At 41.8% G+C, this 23,917-nt stretch overlaps 1 protein-coding gene across 1 annotated transcript in view; it reads right to left on the bottom strand.

Annotated features, from left to right (window-relative positions):
- The window catches only part of prex2 (phosphatidylinositol-3,4,5-trisphosphate-dependent Rac exchange factor 2), an 87,921-nt gene that overhangs the window by 7,194 nt on the left and 56,810 nt on the right, over positions 1-23,917 (bottom strand). Inside the window, exons 28-38 of the mRNA XM_085763607.1 lie at positions 23,382-23,464; positions 22,487-22,577; positions 19,331-19,459; positions 18,244-18,285; positions 16,875-16,972; positions 16,641-16,787; positions 13,378-13,480; positions 13,080-13,223; positions 12,843-12,957; positions 2,716-2,782; positions 2,184-2,374 (exon numbers count right to left, since the gene is read on the bottom strand). Of these exons, the coding sequence (XP_085619733.1) occupies positions 2,184-2,374; positions 2,716-2,782; positions 12,843-12,957; positions 13,080-13,223; positions 13,378-13,480; positions 16,641-16,787; positions 16,875-16,972; positions 18,244-18,285; positions 19,331-19,459; positions 22,487-22,577; positions 23,382-23,464 (1,210 nt within the window). The remainder of the gene's footprint in view (positions 1-2,183; positions 2,375-2,715; positions 2,783-12,842; positions 12,958-13,079; positions 13,224-13,377; positions 13,481-16,640; positions 16,788-16,874; positions 16,973-18,243; positions 18,286-19,330; positions 19,460-22,486; positions 22,578-23,381; positions 23,465-23,917) is intronic.

Consider the following 23,917-nt stretch of genomic DNA (forward strand, 5'->3'; position numbering starts at 1 on the left):
GCTTTTCACTGCAAATTGAACTGTCCAAAGCTCCAACTCTGCCTGGCTCACTTTCATTGAGTAATATCACCATGAGGCTGCTAAGAAATCTGACTCCTGGGCTCCTAGAGATTCAAAGCAATTCAAGTTTTTAAAAAAAAGAGCTAAAGATGATGAAGCAGATGTTCATGAGAGACCTACTGCTGCCAGAAGCAGTTTCTTTCAGTCAGTCAGTCATATCAAGATTTTAAAAGTCCTCTTGAGGTCCGGTTGCATAATTCTGTGATAGAGTAACATGATGCGATAAAAGTAATGAACTCAACAATCATCTCCAGTGTGTGCCAAAAGATACTGTATCGCAGTAGGAAAAATTGCGAAAGATGTCCTTTTGCAGGCCACCCCAGAATATTTTAAGCGCCCATATTGAGCTTCCCACACCGATAAAGAAGAGAAGAAAAAAAAAAAGTCACCCACAGAGGATCTTTAAATATCTCTTAGGCTGGAGCAGGATGAAGGAGAGCACAAAATCTGTGTGTGTGTGTGTGTGTGTGTGTGTGTGTGTGTGGCTGCACGGTTTCCCTTTTCATTAGGGTTGGTGAGATAGTATGATGTGATTTATATCCATCTGTTTTATGTGGTTCCAGCCCATATCCCATTTACACTCTGTGTTTCACCAGAGCTGAGTCCTTACTTATAAATGAGAAGAAACTAGACGGTGCCAAACACAACGAGACGGAAAGAATGATGAAGAGAACAAAAGAAGGATGAGTAAAGAAAAAAAAAGTGTTGGAAGAGACAAGAAAACATTTTTTTTAAAAGAAAGTTAGTGCCCTGGAATGTGGATTAGGCCTCTGCTTCCAATACCTTCTCCCCTTTGTTTTTGTTTTGCTGTCAGATGCTGAACCCTGCTTTTGTCTTTCTAATGGTTTTTGTTGGGGTGATGGACATAAAAATCTGGAGCAGAGAGGAGTGCTGAATATTACAAACTGCTGATGCCCCCAAAATATCACGCTTTCACTGTTATTAAAACTCATCCATCAAGCCAACTAATCCAATCAATACAGCCAGCGAAGGCTGCCACACTGATAATGCAATTTCCCACATTACTAATCTACTGGCTTGGTTTCATAGGTTTTTCAATTACACCAGATTTAGTTTGTGTGCTCACCATTTACATGAGCAATACATAGATTTTTTAAATACTTTAATATTTCAAATTATAAAGAGTCAGCGGTGAAAGTGATTAATCTATATTTAATCTGTATTCTGTCAATAGTAACAGGGTTATACATAAAGCTAATGACAGAAAAGGAGGCTTGCATGAGGCAAAGCATTTCTAACTCCTCCCTGTGTGATTATGAAGCCGGTGTCCTCATCTTCTTGCAGCTTTGGAGGGTAAAACAGCGTTTAGGGTGAAAGCCAGTTCACAAATATTGCTAAATATTGCAGGCCTTGTCACCTGCTGTGTCACGGTACACTTAGCCTGCCTGTCTGGGTGAGTTGTGGCTAGTGTGTATAATTGCACAGATACACACATACACACACACAGGCTGAGGGTTAATAAAGTAGCAGCAGTCATTGCACAGACAGGAACTTTCTATTAGAGCTCAGGCAACTAGGCGGCTCCATCCGCGGCACTTTATCAAGCCATCAGTCACATCCAGCGAACGCACGGGCGCATGTGAGCGCACGCCTGTGCATGTGAGTGAGACAGAAAGATATGGAAACTGTCACGGGGTAAAGAAAGAGGGTATCAGAGAGATGGGTGGGCGGGCGGAGGAGAAGAGTAGGGATGAAAGATGAAAGCTGGAACTAGGGATCAGCGGTGACAAACGATCAGGATATTTCTGTCCTCATGCTTTGATGAATGGTGCCCTCTGCAGCAGGTGAATTAGGCAGCCGTATATAGAATTCAATGAGAATGGAAGTAATTGACCTGTCTCCTTCCTGTGTGAAGTGCTATGCCTACTTAAAAGTCCCTAATCTGGTCAGAGAAACAATGGGCCCTATTAGTCAGAATATCCTGCTGTTAATTAATGCAGAGAAAAGTGTATTAATAGAAAATCCCCACGGTGCAGGAGAGCGATGGTGATCTCATAAACCTGAGTGGTGAGAGAAGGTGTACACAACCTGCAAGAAACTGTAGTAGAAGAGCTAAAGGTGAGACTAGAAGAGCTGCGTGGTGTATGTGCCCTCACACTCACCGGTGAACACCGCTGTTGCACATGACAATGTGTGTGGCTCCCAGACGTGAGCAGAGCTCAGAGGCCACAGTGAGCAGCCCCACTCCAGAAGCCCCGCAGGCGGTGTACTGGCAGGCAGCGGTGCGACGACAACTGATAAAACTCTCCATCAGACGGTAGAGCTCCTCCAGAGCATTGAGGGGACGCATCAACTGGGCAAAAAAAAAAAAAAACACGGGACAGAGGTGAGCGCAGGATACAACACGACAAAAAGAAATCACTCTGCCAGGCTGTGAGCGTTAGATGTGAAGGTTATGATGTGCCTGTGCAAAGTAGATTCAGACTAAGCAAATATTTGGGGGAATATTATTTTGTGTATTTATATATTCAAACTGATTCAGTCAACACCTCTGCTTCACTTATCAGTTTTGTGACTCAGCGATTTCCACTCTGGAGGCTTCAACGATTTACACGTGTAAACACTTAACAATAAGATCTAATCCTGTTCATCGGTTTTTCCATTATGTCATGCAGCGTGCGAGGTTGCTCTTACCTTATCTATGAGGGCAGCTTTGGGTGCAGAGCTGGGTGGCATGTTGGACTGATCCAGGTAGAAAGCCCTACAGGAGACATCACAGTTCACATATGGAGCAGCTCTAACAGGATATTTGCACTGCAGCAGGAGACAGACACGGCTCTATCTGCTAAGTACTGACATACTGCAGGAGATTTCATTCAACAATCACACACAGGTTGTTTTATTTAGAAGCTGCTGCTCTGCTTGAAATGTGTTTTCTATGCACCATTAGGTCATCAGGAGCACTGACTGTCTTTCTGGGAAAAGTAGGCCACCGACTCATTATGGAGCTCCACCATCTGACTATCAATCATCAGAGTAACTTGGGCACAGCTCAGCAGAAACACAGACTAAGCATCTCTTGTCCTGGGCATCACTCCAAATGCCATTGCCTCATTCATTCATGGAGTACAGTCAATTTTGCTGTCGTTTTCCTTTTCATCCACCGGAGGCAGCACTGCACCAGCGTCCTTATGCAGACACAGAGGATGTATGCCGCAATGAGTCCATGTGAGGTGGAACGCTACTGGTGCAAACTCAGCAGTCTGCGACTCCATCAAATCTCAGTAATCCAGCAGTGTGCTATAAATAGCCACACTACACCACATTAAACCCCATGTAATAAAATCACATACTCCATTACTTCTTGCCAGGAGCGATAGTAATGTACAACACACAGCCACCCATACGGTCCACATTTCTAAAAAAAATCACAAATAGTCAAAGAAAAATTTCATTGAGAAGGGAGAAGACGTGGGAAGAACAGACGTGGTGGTGAGGAGAGTGTTTACAAGAGTCAGTGGAGCAGGGCTCATTCATCTGCATTCACTCTGCTATTAAGTGATTAAAATCAGGCCAAGGAAGCTTTCATTATGCCTCTGGTTTTTCTGCCTGACATAATATTAATGAAATTAATTAATTAGAGCAGAGTCAACACAACTCTGATTCAAGATGTTATAATGATTACAAACCAGCCGAGTAGAAATGAGAAGTAATTGAGAGCACACGCATAAATTCACACACAAGTATTGACGACGCACTCGACACACTCTGCCAAGTCACAGTGTAGAAAACATACCTGCAACCACAAGCGCAAAACATATTCCAAAGCCCTTAATCCCCATAGTGCACTTCCCTCCTGTATTTAGGCTAATGAGGCTGATATGTGAGCCACAGTTTTTTTTCTAACTTCCAACAGCACGTTTCCTATTCACTTTAAATTCCCCGTATAAATCAGTTGTACAACTCGCATCTGTTCAGAGATTCAGTTGAGTAACCCGCCCGTTTCCTACCCTCACTTGTCAAAACGTTTCCAAGTATCGAATCCCTATCTGGCAAATTATCCTTTAACCTTGTGGCGTGTTCTAATAAATGGCTGTGAGCTGAGTTTGCTAAAGGTTCAGATCGAGCTAACAGCCCATGTAATTGGTTCAAGATGGCCTTATCATTCAAAAGATGCAGACAATAGACTGGTGGTTACATAGAGTCACAGCACAGTTAGTGCACACCTCTTCAACTACTCATAAAAAGCACGTAAACTGGGATAATGACTATAAACTGCTAAACAATCTATGAGTTTAACGGTCCATTTTTTGAGGCACTGACTTTGCACAGTTAACACCTGGTATCTGTATTTTTTAAATTGTGTTTATGCACGATAGCTTCCAAACAAAACCGTTTAACCATTATCCCAACAGGGCAAACAAAAACAGAGATGATAAAATGTGGCAAACATGACAACGAAGAATAACCTTTATTTAATATAAAAACCTTTACAGGAAATAATTGCTACTCTGCTTCATATCGTATGACCTGTTATCTGCCCACTCTTGCTTATCACTCCACTGCTCAGACTTGGATCTTTAAGCTCTACACAAGAATCTATGATAGAGGAGTGGACTTTGTATAACTCCACTTCATCTGCTCCCATTTGTTTACCTGTTCTAGACTAAATAGAAACTCCACTTCTTGCCCTTGCACACCTCTTTCAAAGGCAAGGTCATAATACCAACTGATTATCTCATCCTCTTGCTGTGAGAGTTGTTCTAAAAATACCTCCAACCACAGCTTGAGGAACTGAGCTGAGTCTCCTGGAGGTCTCTAATGACTAAATAATAGCAGTCGGGCCTACAAGTGATGTGTGGTTTAAAGGAGACCTGCACTCCATCTTCTGAGTTGATGATGTTTTGTCAGAGGTTTGGACAACGAGCACCTTCGATGTATTTATTATGAGTGATGAATTAAATTTCAAGGCCACACACACTGTACAAACACCTCACTGTGAGGCTAAGAACATATTACATTCATATTAGCTACAAGGTTTAAATCCACTGGGTGTCCATTATTTCTTCTCCCATCTACAGTTGCTCTCAGGTTTAAGCTGTGAACTTCAGCTGCTCCATTTTAATGGCTGGACAGCGAAAGCCCTCAAGTGTTTGCACAAGCTTGTTATCGTTTTTCTTGCCTCCCCCTCGAAAAAAAAAAAGCCTTCACATTTATTGTAAAACAGTGGGGTGAAGGTACGCCAATCAAAACTCCAACCGATCACCTATCAGGAAAATAAGAAAAGGTTACAGGAGCCGTCGGTGAGATCAGGCTTTGAGAGGAAATCAAGAGAACCATAGGTAATAGGCCTGTAGCTCTTTCTGCAATAACTTAACCCCCACCAACAAAACACACACACACATACACGGCTAATTTTACATGAGGCTCTAATGGAGGATTTGGCTGCAGGCCAGAGATGACCTGCTCTCTGTGTAGCTGGCTTTTTTCTTATGGGCCAATGAGAATACTTAATTCTCTTTGTTTCTGCTTCCTTCATGACAGTAGGACACTCGAGGCCCTTTACAGCACAGGAGCATTAGTGGTCAGCTGCAGCGTCAAAGAACAGGGATCTAAGGCACAGATGTTTTTTGGAGGGGGCAGCGTGGGAATGGAAACATTAACAAGACATCCTCCATCCTCCAAAAGTACTAAAGAAACAAACAAGCGAAATGGGTTAAAATCGGGATCTTGTATGAATTTGGGTTTATACTCTCCCATACATCCACAAGGACACAAGTTAAGCATCTAGGATTTATGACATTAAATGTGTGTGACCGTGCAGAGGTTTATGCTGGTCCATGTAAATTACTCACACACACGCACAAGCACGCACACACACACACGATAAATGACACTCGCCATTATTAAATCCCTGATAAACCACTGCAGTGTGTACCAGAGCTGCCTGGGGGACGCTCAGGGCCTGAGGAGCCTCAACATTGCCACATGCTGATGCTTATGCACCGACCCCAGCGAGATGATCATCAGTCATTTCTTTATGCGGTGCCCTCTTCTTATTTACACTTCCAACCAATCTTTATGACCGGCTGTATGTCAACCACAGTTTAATATCGAAGCACATGCCAGAAAAAACTGCCACTAAATCCCTCCAAGACAACACGCTGATATACTAAATGTATATGAGGGTAACGTTGACATGTTTTGTTTTTTGCTGTTGGTTTAATATAAAAGATTGAGTAAAGTAAATAATGGATATCCCTACACTATGCATAATTTAATACAGATTGTATAAATTTAAATTGAAAGTGACATTTCTAAACCAATAGACAGATGTCTGGCCCTTTACAGTGTTAAATGTGGTTCAGTTGTATCACTAAGGACACATGGAGATACTGAATATATTACGCAAACGCAAAAATAGCAACTGGCTTAAAAAGAACAGAATTATGAGGGCTGATGCTGCACATAAGTAGATGCAAAGCTTGGCTCCCTCCAAAGGTGATTTTTTTTTTTATTTAATTGCATAGAAACTGCTGAAGAGATGAGTCAAGGTCTTTTTTTACCACCATCACTAAGTGCAGGGTTGTCATCATCACGGCTGTTCAACGATAGAGTCAAAGAGAAATGATAAATGGAATTGGGTGTAAGCCACACAGGCTTCATAACAGGGGTTCAGTGCACACTAGCTGGAGCAGAACGAAGCCCCACACCTTCCTCAGTGCTCCAGTGGATTGGGACTCCCAATGCCGGTGCAAAGACTGTGGCATTTTCATCACTTCGTAAACTGGAGGTACAATGTGAGAAAAAATGTCTTTTTCTGCTTCTCAGAGAATACAGTACATGACCAAATTTCCCATTACCTCACTGCTGAGGCTAGGATAATATCCATAATCAATTACGATCCCTAAAATAATCCAGATTTTTCATTCTGCAAAGAAAAACCAAAATTACTTCTCAGGTTACAAGATGCAGCCATCCGAGAAATCGCACTTCTAGCTGTTATGTTACTGTTTGAGAAGCCTCAGAAAAAAACTAATGCATGTCAGATGGAAGATGTGGGAACTTGCTGCAGTAGCTATTGCTTATTAATCATCACTACATAGCTACGCCCCAGGGGAGGAAGAGAAATACAGTATATGGCAGAAACTACGCTTTTTGAGCTCTGCTACAGATTTGTGGTGCTGCTATGTTGTTGGAAGCTGTGGCGGGATTCATGTCTGTGTGTGGAGCCACTTCAAGTGATGTCACACCATCTATTGTCCTGTTCTCTGAGCACACTGTGTGTTCTTTGGGGCACAGACGGCGAGCAAAACGAGAGCTCAGAGTGGCTTTTATGTACGGTTGTATAGTTGTGTGTCTTTTTGTGAGGATGCAATTAGAGATGGATGTGCCCGTCTATGTATATGAGACAAACGAAGCCTCTTTTGAGTTAACAGTCATTACCTGATCGACTTCTACATTATTCATGGAGACGTCGGCGCTTTGAGCAGCACCGTTACACTCTAAACGCCAGGTCACGTCTGAACAAGTGCGAGAGAGGCTCGATCTCTGCTCCAGCCACAGGTGAAGAGAGATAAAGGACGGGAGAGAGGGAGCTCATTACTGTGTTGAAACAGACACCCTGGCCTGCAAATCACAATCAGGCATTTTCGCTTAATCAAGACAAACTGCACTGCAGCGCTGTGATAACAATTCTCCATTGCTGCTGCTGCAAGAGCAAACACTGTGAGAGCACAAATGACTGGGAAGCAGCGCTCTGCGTTGATGACAGATGACTGTTGAGCTAACAAAGCATTAAATAAAAGTCTGTAACGTTAATAATAATAATAATAATATGTACTATTTTCTGTACAGTGCCATACAGTACATACAAATTTATCGCTTTTGTTTCCGCTGCAGTGTGATCATTACACACAGTTTGTAAGATTGTGTAAAATTTTAATATCCCCATGAATCAAGTTCTTTTTTTTTTAATCAAAGGAACACGTACCATGGGATGTGGGAATTTCACATTGGCCTTGCAACACAGAGCCAAACGTATCCCCACTGCTGCCAAACGCATTTCAATTAGGGAGGAAAGCCAGTGCCTGCAGTGCAACTTTTCGGTCTCTCCAAGGAGGCCAAGATATTGATTTAAACTCGTCTTCTGACACTCACAGGTTACTGTTACACCAGGAACATGATACGGACATGATACGTAAACAATTCAGCAGCCAGCAGATGCTATGTACTAGTTCTTTCTCTTTTATTCTTTTCATCCCTCCGAGTGTACCGTGCTCCTCAAATCAATAGCAAAGGAGCACGTGAGGGGAAAATCTTATTCCCTCCTGAAACCCCCTGTCAATAAGAGCAAAATGAGATGAAACCACAAGCCTGCAATAATCTCTCCCTTTGAATAATACATTTGCAGACTCTGTCCCGGTTCTACCCTCTCCACTCCACTCTGCCCTCTTCGACAAACTCTTGCTCTCCTTCTCCTCAACCCATCATCCTCATCACATCCCCCTGAAATCCCTTCCATCTCTGCAACCTGCTCTGGTGATCTATATTCCCCTTTCAATCTCCCCTTCTTCTCAGTCCTGACTATGTCCTAAAGGAAAAGATGCTTCCTTTCCAGAGCGTGTTCTTTCCTCCCTGTTTTTTTTTTCTTTCTTACTGTATTCTTCCTACGGGGAGAAAATCTACGCATTTGTGTGATTATCTCGCAATTTATGACAGAAAAATGAGAGACAATTACTATTCCCCCGGTTCAACTGTATCATGCTGATGATGAGAAACCTGCAGGAAATTTAAGCAAACAACACAGCTGCGACTCAAGAGACTGTCACTTTGGTGCATGTCAAGGTTTCAAATCTCCTCTGCTAAAACGCATGTCAGTTGAGATGGTTTATGAAAGCTTGAAAAATGTGGGTGCGTGTTCTGGCTCTATATACCGCTGACTCCTGTGGGACCAGCCATGTGCTTATGATTTGGCCCGCGAGTTTATGTTTTGCGGAAGATTTGAGTGACTCCATCAGGCACTATGGGTTTGCTCGGATCATACAGTACTGCATCTTGGTGTGGGTAAGGAAAGCGAAAGCCAGAAGAGACGGAGACGGGAAACCGGGGACGGAGCTGGGAAATCTTACAATAACCGTTACAGTGGTATCATTTACTGCTCTGAAATTGGATAATACTCACATTGCACGCTAGTAAAGGCGTCAGCGCAGGAGCAAGACAACGAGGAGACAAAACAGCAAGTTCTTGCAGACGAAAACAAAATGCTAAGACACACACTGCATGGACAAATACATGCACACACAATTATATCCACATAAAAGCATGTCTTGTTGACAGGGCTCCAGGGAGGGGATAGAATAATGAGCAACTTTCTTCCTCATTTAAATTAACTCAGTGCAAATGATGATGGCATTTGTAAGGGAAGATGTTCATTTTTATAAATACCATTTCTCCATCATTCAATGTTAATGGAAAATCCAATTGCAGCTGCTAACAATATCTCCCAAATGCATATGTGAGTCTGAGGTGCAATGGGAGTCTGTCTGGGGGTTGATGACATGAAAACGTTTGAGACTCTCAGCCCTGCAGTTCATTCGGTTCAGTATTGCGTGTGCTGTGCTGTTTGTGTCTGTCAGTCAGCCTCCAGCTCCGACTCGTAGTGTGGGTTTAACCCGACACTGCCGTGGCCATGCTCCAAGGATAACGAGGTGCCTGAGGTTGGAGCGCAGCAGCCGAGAGGGGAGTGACATCACAGCCTGGCCTGTGGTCAGCCCAAAGACACATGGCAGTCGGCGAAAGAAAACTATTGGTAATGTCACATAGAGAGCGACGCTGTGTTCACCCACTGCTGAAGAACAGCTGGGAATGTTTACTTTACTACAATTGATACAAGGACAGATGTTTCATTGGGGCAAGACGCCTGCTGATGTTTTTCCCCGTGTTGACAGTGAATGGTTCAAGTGCGATGTTGAATTTAAAGTTCTACTGGGAGATTGATGTAGATATTCATACACCTGAAACAAAAGTCTATCAACAAAAGGAATTAGCAACATATTTTTTATCACGCGTTCAACAAGATTGAGCTGGTTGCAGCTTCTCATCTGTGAGAATTAGTTCCTTAACTTACTTTTCTTTCCAATACGTTAAAAAAAATGGCTATTATTGGGTCTAACACAAGCAATATTAAGCCAAGTAATGACAATATTATGCAGATTCATCCACAACGAAAACAATAGTTGCAGCCACCTGAACCACCTGAGTGAAGTGGTTAGACATTTATGTCCAAAAACCAATTTTTCACTCTCGAAAGTGAATTCAGTCGATCATAAGTTTTTATGAGAATTGTGTTTAGACCAAAAGAGATAATTATAAATTTGTTTTATACATGAGTTGTGGTATCTATGAGCTACAACATGAGGTAGTAAACTTAGCATGAAAGTGCACTACAGTAATAAAGTCAATAAGGTAGCTCTGGGGTAAGTTGAGCCACCTGTCCTATACACTTAATTAGTGTATTTTGGCTGTTAATGTCTTAATTATTAAATCAAGATTTTGGATGTACGCTCCTGAAAACAGGCAAAGTTGTTTATGGTAAGTCAAGCTTTACTTTCTAAGAGAAAGATGAGGGATTCTTCCCAAGATGCGTCATAATCGCGAAACTACCCAAAGCTCATCGAGTTGTTAGCTCAGCAGCAGGTCCCAGCAGTTTGTGCTCACCTGCAACCTGACAGGTGGAATATTAAGTAAAGGGTGAGGTGGGAGATGGATGGATGGATGGAAGGGAAGGAGGGGGTGGATCAACTTACCCTATACACAGAGTAAGTTGTGCCACAAGACCACTTCACACTCATTCGGCTTGTTTGTAGGGATGCACAACATCATGAAATATATGCAGATATATTAGTTAGCAACAAAACTATAACAGTCTTGATGTGGTGATCCTGAATGTGAAAAGCGGCTCATCTTACCCCGCTCTCCCAGTGTGTGTGTGTTTGTGTGTGTTTCTGCTTATTGGATCTAGAATGAAATGATCTGCAGTTTTAGGCTTTGACAGGTTTACTGAAAAGGAGATTGAGTATTTGAGAGGCGTACAGTCTGGTGGGGTCTCTGAAGCACTCCGCCTATCCTCACCCCCCACCCAGCACCCCTTAATGCTCCCCAAGTCACCAGCCTCACTCGTTTGCCTGTCAGCACACATCTGCTTCGTGTTACAGCCGGAGACTCTGCTGTCAATTCAATCAGCCTCTTTCTCTACAGGTCAAAGGAAAATGTACAGTACACATGCAGATATATAAAAACACAGGCTGATCTGAATTAGATGGCTGGACTCCAGTCAACTCTACTCCAGTCAAAATTACTGCAGGTGCCGAACACATAGCATGTCCCTCCCTGTGGTATCTTAATTAGAATGGTGACATTTTAGAGATTGATCATGGAGTCCACACTGGAGTCTGCAAACAAGGAGTCAGTAAAATGAAAGAGATGCCACAAAATGTCAATATCCCGCTACTAAAAGGCTGTGGAATCCCAGAAGATCCAACAGAAAATATCATTACTTAAAGAGACGGAGGGACGGTTGGAGAGACGTGACGCTCTGGAAGATGAAATGACCCGGCACAACTCCTTTCTGGATTGTGCATTGGGAATTCTGACGCTCACCCAGATAAACACTTGGAAGTCTTTTCACTCATTGAACTAAACATTGCAAACAAATTAAAAACTCTCAGCAGAAGACAATCCTGGTAAAAAATTCATGCTTTGTTGTGGTGCGTCGTCACCGACAGTAAATCATTCAACCCCCTAAAGCAGATTGTCCCGCAATAACAGGATGAGTTTTGCTGCGAGCTCTGCTCTGTTTTTAATTATCCACACAACCAGCAGCAGATGTTTTGCCGACGCCGACGCGTCCACCTGTCATCCTCTTACACTTTCCAATAGTACTGTATGTCCGATTCTATCTAATAACCAAGACGGCTTCAGTCTCTATTGTTAAATCTTGATAGTACAGTATCTGTAGTTCAGTGGCAACCGAGCTGGGCCTTAACTCACACATAGAGACAGTGAGAGCTTTGATTTAAGATTACAAAGGGTCCAATTAACAGGCTTCAGGAGGGCGAGGTATGTGTCTGTAAATCTATCAGGCTCTCAGCTTTGTAATCCAAATAGAGCTGCACAAACATCAACAAAGGGCATCTAAATACTTAATTACACAGTCTAAGAGTTTCTTAATAGGAATTCTTAAGGTGTCTTACACGCTCACTTCCTTTCATTCAGCTGGTTTAAATATCATTTTCTTTTCATTTCATTTCAGAAGAGGATACTAGCATCTATTACGAGAAAATATTGATATTCAGATTGCATCCTGCACATGTCTGACTCTTCCTCATATATTCGGGAGATTAAGACAAACACAAGTCCTTATTTTCGGTAGCACAGTGTGTGTTTCTTCATATTTCTTTCAACTTCATTTAAATCTCCACGCCTGGCCAATCACAGAGGGTCTCCGGTGTGTGACAAACCAATGGGGTGTGGGGTAACTGAGTGCAGCAGCTGCATAGAGGCACTACATCAGCGGTGGTGACACGCTGGGCACTCTCATCCAATCACTGTCGCCCCCGCTGCGTTTGTTCGCAACCAATCATAAAAAAAATGTCCCCGCTGTGTTTGACTCAGCCAATCACCTTGAGGCCCTGCTGCGTGATGAGAGCCAGGCCCAAACTGGACCGCAGGTCATCATGATTTACATCAGATCTAAAAAACTACTAAATTATATCAAGTCTCAAAGTAATATTTGGGGGTACCCGTCTTGTATAACATACCTCAGTCTCTTGTAGTACTGCTTGACCTTATCCAGCGAGGCAGCATTGATTTGGGCCTGGTACTGCTCCACTGAAACATTGTCTCGATAGTAGTACCCCTCCATACTCTCCAGTGCTAGAGTGAAAAAAGTGAAAGAAAGTGTTAAAAGCACTGCCACTGTTTGGTTTTTTTTACGATCATCTATAAAGTGGCTTTTATCTCCATGCTGACATGTTCCTGAAGTGTGCTGACTGTACCTTGTGTGAATAGCACAGGGTAGATCTTAATGCCTCCTCCATTTTTCAGCCTGTGAGGCAGCTGGGAGAAGTAGAAACTCTCCAGGTAGAAGCAAACCTTCAGGGCCTGGCGGGTGCCCTCCACCTGGTACGAAATGGGCATGTCTGTCACAGAGGAGGAGAGCCGAGATGTGATTCAGAGTCGAAAGCTTTCCTTAATATGATAGACTTCATAAGTGCCACTGGAGAGGATGTGATGACGCTTCTCCCTCCACTGAAGCCACCATCACATGTCGGCTATAAGAGTCAGATTACATACTGGCAACCAGCGGCTCCCCTTCAAACTGCTGGAAGTAGAATGTGACCTTCTCCAGGTCAATGAGAGCCACCTGAGTGTCCTCCAACGTGGCCTGCTCATCAGTCTGAAGAGAGAGAGAAAGAGAGTACTGATCAGAAAGCAGTGGTGGAAGAAGTATTAGAAAGCCTTTAGTGGTTTGAGAGGAAGCTGCCCAAAACCGATTAACTACAGGCTAAACTTGATTAACTACTGAGTCTACAGGCAAACTGCTGGTGTTCTTACTGCATTGCAGGCACCAGATTATGGCAAAGAAGCATATGGTGAAACCTTGTGATGATGACACATCCACTTATAAGACTTTTCATTTTGGGCTTCCTTTTAATTCATAACACCTGTGTATATACCGGTATTCACAATGTTGGTTTGTTTTTACAAGAACATGCAAATCCTGCATTCAAAATTTTACTGAAGTGAAAGTACAGACATATTGTACGCATAATCTGACTCACATTGCTACATCACCACCTCTATTGTTATGTTGTAATTTCTTTAGTTACTGATGTAAGAATTCCTGAATGAGGTCGGCGCCATATGCGCTGTCAATTAGTGTTCATACTAAGAAATCAAAAGCTCCTTGGCAGTTTGAAAACCTTCCTCTTCTCACAAGCCTACAACCTCCCCTATCCCTAACCAACTCACCCCTTTTCCCTCCATACTCTCCTACCAACCCCCCGCATCCCCTCTAACCGTTGTTGTCCCTGTGTTGTCTTTTGCTTGTCCTCTTTGTCTGTCACTACCCTTCTTATTTCTCTGTAAGCATCTTTGGGTTATTGAAAAGCGCTATACAAATTGAATGAATTATTATTATTAATTATTAATAATGTTTGTAAGTATTCAAAGTCAATGTAGAGCTCCTTCCTACAGTACAACCCAGTTTTGGACAAAAACATTGTGAGTGGTTCTCATGTTCTGTAAGAGCAACTCTTACTTAAAAGACAGACTTTGATGGTTTAAGATCAGGCTGCCCTGTTATTGATGATCTAGAGTTTAAACATTAATCCTTCATGACCACCTTAGTGAAGTGGTGTTGTCATATTGCCACCATTCTTATTCATTTATACCTGAGCACTGAATAATTTGAATGTCTGTGTGTGATCAAATTCTCAGTACCTACTCCACACAACCCATCCTGAACTCAAAAACAGTATTGTACATGCTCATGTGCTTATCCGAGGAGTCTGCTTATGCTGACGCACATGACAGTGTGTGTGTGTGTGTGTGTGTGTCTTTTTCTGTTCTTGTGTTTTCTTTAGCTTGTTTGTGTTTGTTTATATCTATGAAGGTCTGTACGCGTGCGTACGTGCATATGTTTCCTTTTCAAACATCCACTCAGCATCCTCACACACACAACCAAGCACATCTGCTCGTGGCCACAAAGATAGCAGCTCGAATATTTTGGATTGTGACGCTCTGCACTCCTCCATCACCCCCCCCTTCCTTTTTCTTCTCTTTCTTCCTCTCTCTATCCACCACATGCAGACGGATAAACGCAGCAGTGGTGGAAGAGGATTAAGGTCTTTTTTTTTTTTAAAGGACACATTTGAGATGGTCCAACATGAGAAAGAGGAGTACCTGCTGCGCTGCCAAGTGACGCCTGCTGTGTGTGGGCAGGTTTATCTCAAAGGGCGTCATATAAACACACACCCCTGACACAGACACACACACACACACAGATTCAGTTTACACAAAATCACAAACACACACACCAACAGCATCCAACGCTCATCTTGTGCTGCCTTTCATGTCGTGCCCTAAAAAGGAGCGTGCTTGGATTTCACTGAAATCACCTGCAGGGACTGAAACCCTGTTTTGCTCCACAGGGACACTTGAGCGGGAAATCTCTCCAGACAGAAAGAGAGCGAGAGACACCGTAAGATACAGAGAGAGACAGAGAGAGAGAGAGAGAGAGAGAGAGACAGAGAGAGAGACGGCATGGCAGCAGGAAGACAGAAATGTGAACAATGTCTGGGGACGTGACGCAAGCCTCACAGCCCTAAATCCTAAATAAAAAGTCATCTAAAATACACTTTTATAATTCCCAGTGACAGAAGACAGAAATAGAATCTTAATCAAATGGTCTTATCCTAAAAAAAATCTATGTTGTTCATGATGCAAAATGCAGAAAAGAAACAAAAAGTAAGTGAGGTAAAGACGACTTTTAAAGAAAATGTGAACTGTCCTTCAGCTACTCCAAGTTCAGTTTCAGATTTTAAAGACATCTTTAAAATTCTTATTGGAGGGAAAGGTTAAGAAGGACCTCAGTGAGGTCACAATGTGGGCTTAGCTCACATTCAGCCATCCACAGCTCATGATGAACTCTCTGAATGGTCTCTTTCCATCAGACTCACTTTAATTCAATAGACCTGCCTGACATCAAATAAGGCAAATGGGGAAGTTTCAGTTTTTCTTTTCTATAATATATATATAGTTTAAGACATTTAGGTTTTAGATACACTTTTAGTAGCATACATTTATCATTACATTTGTCAATTTGTCACAATAATGGCAAAACTGAACAACTTTAGATTAAAAGTTTTGACGTTTGTCTTACAGTAATTGCTTCAGGTCAAATTTATGAAATTGACTCATAAGTTCGGGTATCACTTTGTACAGAAAGCACAGATAGACCAAGCCTGAAATATTTATATATTGAGGGTTGAGTTTGTGTGTGTGTGTATTTTTGGTTTTCCAGACAACAGTTCCTTCAGCAGCAGCAACAACCCACAGGATGGTGAAACTGTCTGTTACTGGAGTAACACCAGAGGGGGTCAGCTGCGGCTGCTCTGGTCTCTGCACATCAGCAACACACCTCAGTGATTCAGACCACATTCATGCACGGTGACTGTGTGCACACTCAGCCTTAAACTCAGCACATTTCAGTAGATCTCTCTCAGTGGCCGCTGTGCAGCCTGGATGTGTCATCTTGATTGATTATCTATTCAAAATTCAAACATGCAAATAGGTAGATCGCATCTCATTTGTGTACCTGTAGCTCACCAATACACACTATACTCACAGAGCGGAGGAATAATGTTGGATGCTGTGATTCATATACTTTGATATCGGATCATGATCATTTGTTATTGTGAATGACAAAATAATAGTAGTAGTATAAGGGTGGTCAGTTTATAGCAAATGTATGTGTGTACATAGACAACAACTCCTGGTTTGAGAGCGTCTGTTTGAGCAGATTAACTGAGAGCTGAGGCTGGTCTGGCACTTACCAGATTTGGAGAGAGGAGGGACTGGAAGTGGAAGAGCAGCCCAGCGCTGGCTATCTGCTCCAGCCAACGACGGCTGGCTTCCTGAGCCTCCAGACAGTCCTGGGGGTCCGAGCTGTCCTGTTCTGGCTCCCTGCTTACATTGTGGAACTGAAAGTAGACAAAACAAACAGTGAGCTGAGTTTTTTTTCTTCTTCTTTAAGTGTCATGGTATTTTTTTTAATTTATTTTACAGACCTGGTTGAGGACAGCTAGGAGGTGCTCCGAAAATGCACACACAGCTGCAACTAGAGACTGACAGAACACCATATCCCGGCGCAACTGAATCTCTGAGTCTAGAGGGAAAAGAAAAGGATATGAGGCCAAGAGGAAAGTCATGACATAAAAGAGGTAAAGTACAAACAGCAAAAGTAAGAGGGAGGAAGAAGTGAGTGGTTTGAGCCTTTTAGGTAACTGCACAGACTCAGTTCTATGGCAACCTCTGAGCTTCCAGTGAGGTGACAAAAAGCCCTGGCTGCCTTTTTTCTAATCTGCAGGGTATTAAATATTGTATCAGAAAAATGAGAGCAAATGACAGGAGCACCCAAGTGGAAAATAATTGGCTGCCATAATTTCCTGAGAAATAGCCCCCCTGAAAAAGTTCTGCACTCCACTGAGTTAAAAATGAGTTCATGAACCCCTCGCGAATGAATAATGTGTCATAAGGAATGACCACACAGTCTTTGACACTATTAACCAGTCAAACATCACCTGCCAAACACGGCTACCTTTTTTTTTTTTACTTTTCCTTATTACAGTTTGAAGTTCCAGGATGTAGGTAAAGGGACTTTAGACTTTATTTCATCAGTGTAGTTTCTCTTAAGGTGTTGGCACTTTATATGTGCTGTGAGCCTACTGTAGTGTATAGGTTTTTATTCAAAGAGAAGTTTATTATAGTTATGGGAGTCGTATCATATATCTTATACACTACTGCTGTTTTTCAAGCTTTATTTGTCATTATTTTAAAAAAGACAAGCAAAGTTAAAAGATAGAGGTAACAGGTAAACCCACAGATTTAGATTTTTCTAATTTTCTAGCTATTCATTCATAATGCAACAAAAAATACAAGATACAAGTTGTTTTCTAGCAGAAATGCAAAGTTTTCTTCTTTTGCTACTGTTCATGTATCACTAAATCTATTGGTGTGTATTTACAAAATTGGTGTCTGGCCTTTATTGAGCTCAAACTATACTTTTGTGTTTGTAAGTGTTGTAATGCTTCTTTGTGCCTGTAAAAATAATGTGCAGTACAAATGTCTGCTGAATATTTTATCATCGGCTGATAGCTTGATTCATAAAAACTCTGCCTTTATGATTTCCATTTCCACTTTATTTTCATTCTCTTCTTTCATTTATCTTTACTTGTTGTTTTTTGTGCCTGTGTGATTTCATTTTAACTGAGCAAACAGTGTGGCTCACCACTGCGGGATGTTATGACTCTAGAAAAATATGTTTTATTCCTTTTTGTGTGTGTGCGTGTGTTTGTGTAAAATGCATTCCCTACAGTTAAAAATTGATGTTGGTGCTGTACTCTGTGTTTCTGTTTCTGTGCAGAGAAGGGAACAAACCTGTGTACTGTAGTAAGACCAAGAGCAGCCTTGTCTTCACCTCTGAAACAAACAAATACAAGAAAATCCAGTGAGGCAGCGAACAGCCTTATATCAACTCCCGAAGAGCCTCTCCCCTCCACTGCAGCAGGTTGACCTATACTATAAACTCGACCCCTTAAAGTCATAAATAGGACGGTGTTGTATAACTCTTCTGCCCCATCCCAGCTCCACAGCTGTTTATCTTCACATATAAGAACAAAAAAAACACACACACAGCATCATAAAAACCAGCCAAAGGCAAAGATAATAACATAAATCCACATTTGTTTATAGTCATATCAGAGCTGCGGGTAGCTTGGCAGGACACTGCACTGCATGAAAAAGCCATCATGGGGAGAGGTAGAAAAAAAACCATGGTGTACACAGGCCAAACTGCACATTAATATCAGCTCTGATTATTTGTACTCGCTCAGTCATGACCGCCAGCTCACCTTTCCCAGGAGTGTCATGTGGCCGGTTCTGGGTCCGGGCTGTTTGTATCTGTATATACGTTTGACTGTGGTAGCCTAGTGTGTTCATTTCTACATATATATAGTATGTCTGTATGTGTCAGTTTATTCAATCTGTGTGCCAACAAACGCAAACCCACACACTCCCGTTGGGTATACATATGAGGCTGGACTCCCTATCTAGATTTAAGAAAAAAAACATGAAGGGAATCTGACACAGCGCAGCTCCTTAATTCTTTCAGTTTGTGGTGTTCAGCTCCAACTCTGTGGCTCTAATTGATGTATCCCAGGATGGTTTAAGGGTTTAAAGTTTCAAGAGAGCAGCACAGTTAGTGGTCTGGGACTCGCTGTACATACACAACTGTAACAGAGGTTATTATTGTATCTAATAAATATGATGAGGTGCGGTGAAGAATTGGTCAATTTAATGTACTTTACCGCCCGGGCAAGCCATGCTGTTCCACAATAAATATTGGATGTGGCTGTGTGGGCAAGCTTTAGGGTCTAAGTCTGACACGGTGAAAGCAGCATTTGTGTGTGTGTGTGCATGTGTGTGTGTGTTAGCCATGTATAGAATGACTCAGGTGCACGCTGACCTTCTACATATTTAGTGATGGTTTGTGTGAGGGTCTGGACGCTGCTGGGAAGGTTCCAAGGATCCTGTTTGACGTGGAGACGCAGCTTCTTAGTGCAGTTCACCTTGGGCTCCATTTCCTGCTGAAACTCTGACACACACAAACACACACACACAAAGAATGAGCAGAGACCTAGTGCTTGGATATATTTCAATCAATCAATCATAAAGCCTCTTGCAACACAAAGACGGATTTTATTATTTAATTGAGCACCCTGGGGCATTTTCCTTTATCATCTTCACATCCAAAACACAAGTAAGTTTAATTCACAGATGTTTATTGCCATCATAAAATTTCCATTACTTTGCTACGGCAGTTAGAGAACATCAAACTCCTTCAAAGTACAACACATTTAGAAGATTGATGATTCAGTCAGCAAAGATTATTCACTAAAAAGGCAATCAGGAAAGATATCTGATACTAATAAAATTATACTCTTCTTTGTTGTTATTTTCCGTCCCTCATGAACCATCTCCATTCATGCTTTTCTTTATGACCTGCTCTAAATCTGTCTCCTTAACATCAGGCTCATTGTCTTTTTCTTTCCATGTCACCATCTCCCTGTCTTATATATTTCTATTTCTGAGAAAAATAATAGGTCCTCTGGTCACATCAGTCCCTCAGACCAGACTGCCTGCAATCTTCTACATCTTTTCGTTATTTTGTCTTTGCGGTGACAAAACACGAGTGTTAAACCCCCTCAATCTGATGTAACCCCTCTCCAAACTAGACAGAACGGCTTGTAACAAAGTTTACTCTGGAGACAGGGGAGCAGATCTGTGATAGAAAGGTGGCTGTTTAACAGAGTGTGTGTTTGTCTGTGTGTGTCTGTGTGTGAGTAAGAGATGGGATGCAGGAATGCTCCACTTGTGCGATAATCCTGTTTGCTGTGTTATCAACCACACACATTACTGGAGTTGAGATGGATCAGCTCTGATCAAGGCCTTCACATCCCTCCTGAGGGCATTCACACACTCTCACACACACACACACACACAAATACACACACAAAACACAAGCGGACCTAGTTTCAATTCTAGCATATCCGTACTCACTTGAGGACAGCCTGACAGAAGCGAGGTCTCTGTGTGCCAAATGGGTGGGTAATGTTTGGGGGCTTTACTTATCAAAGCGCACAGAGTAACTGTGTAATCTGCTCTTTAGCTTTTAGTCACCACACTCTATTAAAGTCAATTTCAAGGACATAAAAAAGCAAACTTTTTCATATCACAGCTTGTAAAAAGCCTCACATGGCACAGCACACGCCATATGGGCACAAAACATAGTTATCATCATCACACAGTCTGGGAACCGAGCTTGCATCAATTGCATAAGAAAAAGAAAGAAAGAAAACAGTTGTTGCTTTTGAGCCGAGTTTTCTTCTATCTTATCTTCAAAATGGGCTGAGTCGTCTGCACAGAGTTCCACGGATCATGAAAGGGCACCGTGAGCTAGTTTGTATTTGTAGCGGGAAGTGATAAGAATAAATTTAGCTCCTTCCAGCAACATTTCCTACATTTTCCTGTGAGAGATAAAATGTAACAATAGCCGCAGTGGTTAACACCAAGGCCAAGAGGAGGTCAGGTGGCAAATAAACACGTGGTGAAAAAAAGAAGAAAAATAATCAGATAACACACAAGCTACAGGGTCAGTTTTTCCATTGACTGGTAAGTGGCACTGCAATAACTGTAGAACTGGAGATGAGTGGTGCTGTTTTAACACTGTTAAGTGTTTCAGAGAGAAGAGCACTGGAATAGCTGAAGTGGGGTGGGGAAGAAGTGGATAAGAAAATGGCTGGGAATATTTTTTTTTTAGGTGCTGGAATCCACCTACAGCACCACGACCCCCCTCCCCCCCATGTCTCTACAGTCACATCTGTGCTCGCAGTCATTACACAACAGGAAGCTGCAGCCCCTATGTGCAGGCGGCTGCGTCATTTTCATCACACGCTCTGTTTTCTCTCAGCGTTGTGCTTGTTCAGCTCGGGAGTTTCTCCAATATTATCTTTCTTCTCTGGGTCCCACTGTGCAGCCCAGCGAGACCCGGGGACAGCATCAGCATAAACACTGACAGGATATCTGCACATGGGTTGGGTATCGAAAATGTAACAAACTGAGGCAAGAATAGGGTTGGAAAATGGGAATTAACGGGAATATATGGGAATTAACAGGAATATGGGAATAAACGGGAATAAATCCGAAATTTACAAAAGTAGTTCAGTAAAATAATTGATTGTTCATACATGAATTAAAACTTGATAAAAGTTCTAGTCACAAATAAATCTGTTGAAATGTCGTGTTTTTTTAATTGTATTGCATGGATGTCTGCTTAAAATATTTACATTTATGTTTGGATATAATACATTTTGTTTAAATTACCTCCAATTTCCAGTTCATTCCCATAAATTCCCAATAATTCCCATAAATTCCCATAATTCCCATGGAAAGTTTCCAATTTGGAATATTTCCAAAATTCCCCAACTTAACTTCCCATGGAAAGTTTCTGGAAATTTACTGGAAATTTTCCACCCCTTTGCAACCCTAGGCAAGAAACTTATGTATGTATGTATGTATGTATGTATGTATGTATGTATGTATGTATGTATGTATGTATGCATGTATGCATGTATGTATGCATGTATGTATGCATGTATGTATGTATGTATGTATGTATGTATGTATGTATGTATGTATGTATGTATGTATGTATGTATGTATGTATGTATGTATGTATGTATGTATGTATGCATGTATGTATGTATGCATGCATGTATGTATGTATGTATGTATATACTGTATCCGATGCACACAGGATATTGTATCCATGTAGGGCATTAATGCAATTGTGTCTTTTGGTTCTTTACATCAGTTTTGATTGTTTGTTTTCCTTATTTTTCCACGTTTTCTTTTTCTTTCAATACATTTTATTGAAAACTCAATAAAAAACAATTTGAAATAAAATAACACTGACAGGAAAGTCGTATTGCTGCACCAGACAGTGAGACAACGTGACATAAACCACAGGAAATAAATACAATCTGTGTTTCTTGCTTTAATGGCTCAACTAGAAGATGCACTGTGTTGCAAGATGCCGACACACACGGACCCGGTGTTTTACCTTGTAATCCTCTTCCAGGTGTGAAGCACTTGGTTTGCTCAAAGGCCCGGGCCACCACTGCTCCTCTCAGCAGGCTGGTGATTGAGTCCACCTGAAGAAAAGCACAAAGGTTAAATCACGGCACTTGCTCAACACAGTTTCCTCGCAATCGGGCCAAGATCAAAAGCATGTTCAAAAATCTGCTGCCCAAACACAACCAGCACCTGTTTCTCTCACTCTCTCTGTCCCCACATATTCACATAATTTCAACAATGAACACAGTTTGCTGTGTGGTATGTAAACAAAACCGGGGAAACTGCTCCATAATAAAACAAATGACAGGAAGCAGCTCAGAAGTGCAGAGACAGCAAAATATAGTTTTTCTGCTTTTCCACTGTCGATGGAGATATCCTCATAAAACTCCTTCTGGATGGTTTGAGTGTAAATCAGATATGGTCAACCTTTGCTTTGAATTTTCCATCCTGAGCACAAAAAAAAATACTGTCACTCACACTGGCAATCACTGTTTTCTTTTTATAAACACAGGCCTAAATAAGACTTTGACCTTTAAAAATACTGTATTACATTGGAAATGAAAAATCAAAGCTGTTTTGTTTGAAATGATCTTAGTTTAATTATAATGATGTAACACATTTTACCTAAGCGTATGAAGGTAAACGACTAATTAAACCAGTGCCATCTGTGATCTATCACACAGTCCAGCACAATCACTGACCCTAACCTTCACAAGATAACAAAAGTTCAATTTATTCCTTGGTAGGGGAATCAAAACACTGTTTATCTGTGAGATGTTCAGGGACAAGAACAGCTTTTTAAAAGTCAGAGATAGTGAGGGAGTCAGTGTTTCCACTAAATAGCCCCATCAGTCACATCTGTCCAGCTGCTACTGACCCACCTGACTAAACAGATGCTCCAGGAAGCTGTGAAGTCTCTTCTGCTTATCATGGGACAGCCACACACTGGAGGGCATCTCGTCTCCTATGGAGGGATGGATACAGTTCATCAGCAAATGTACTGTATCAGTCTCATGCACAATTACGGTGTGTTGTCTTGACTGCAAACACATTTAATTAACTTTCCTTCAAATGTCAATGCTCTTAGGTCTTCAGGTAAAGGAAAAAAAGATGTAAAATGTGTGTCCGCCTGTGTGTGCGACATCCTAACAGACAGTGGGAGAGGATATTTGACAGGATATACAGCTGTGTAACACGTTAATGACTAAACCAGCTGAGGCATGTGGCCAAACGCCTGTCACATCCAATTAGATTCAACTTCAGGCATTTTTGTTCTCGCCTTACAGAGGTGTAACCACTCAGTCAGATTGTGATCATGACCTCTCACTTATGGGACTATTTTGCAACAATGTGGTTGAATGGGGTTATGGATTATGATACCCATCTGTGTATTGAATGTAGCCATATACTGTATAAA

Source organism: Trachurus japonicus, chromosome 20 (assembly GCF_045865225.1).
Source record: "Trachurus japonicus isolate A0001 chromosome 20, Traja_1.0".
In the NCBI taxonomy this organism is placed as follows: domain Eukaryota; kingdom Metazoa; phylum Chordata; class Actinopteri; order Carangiformes; family Carangidae; genus Trachurus; species Trachurus japonicus.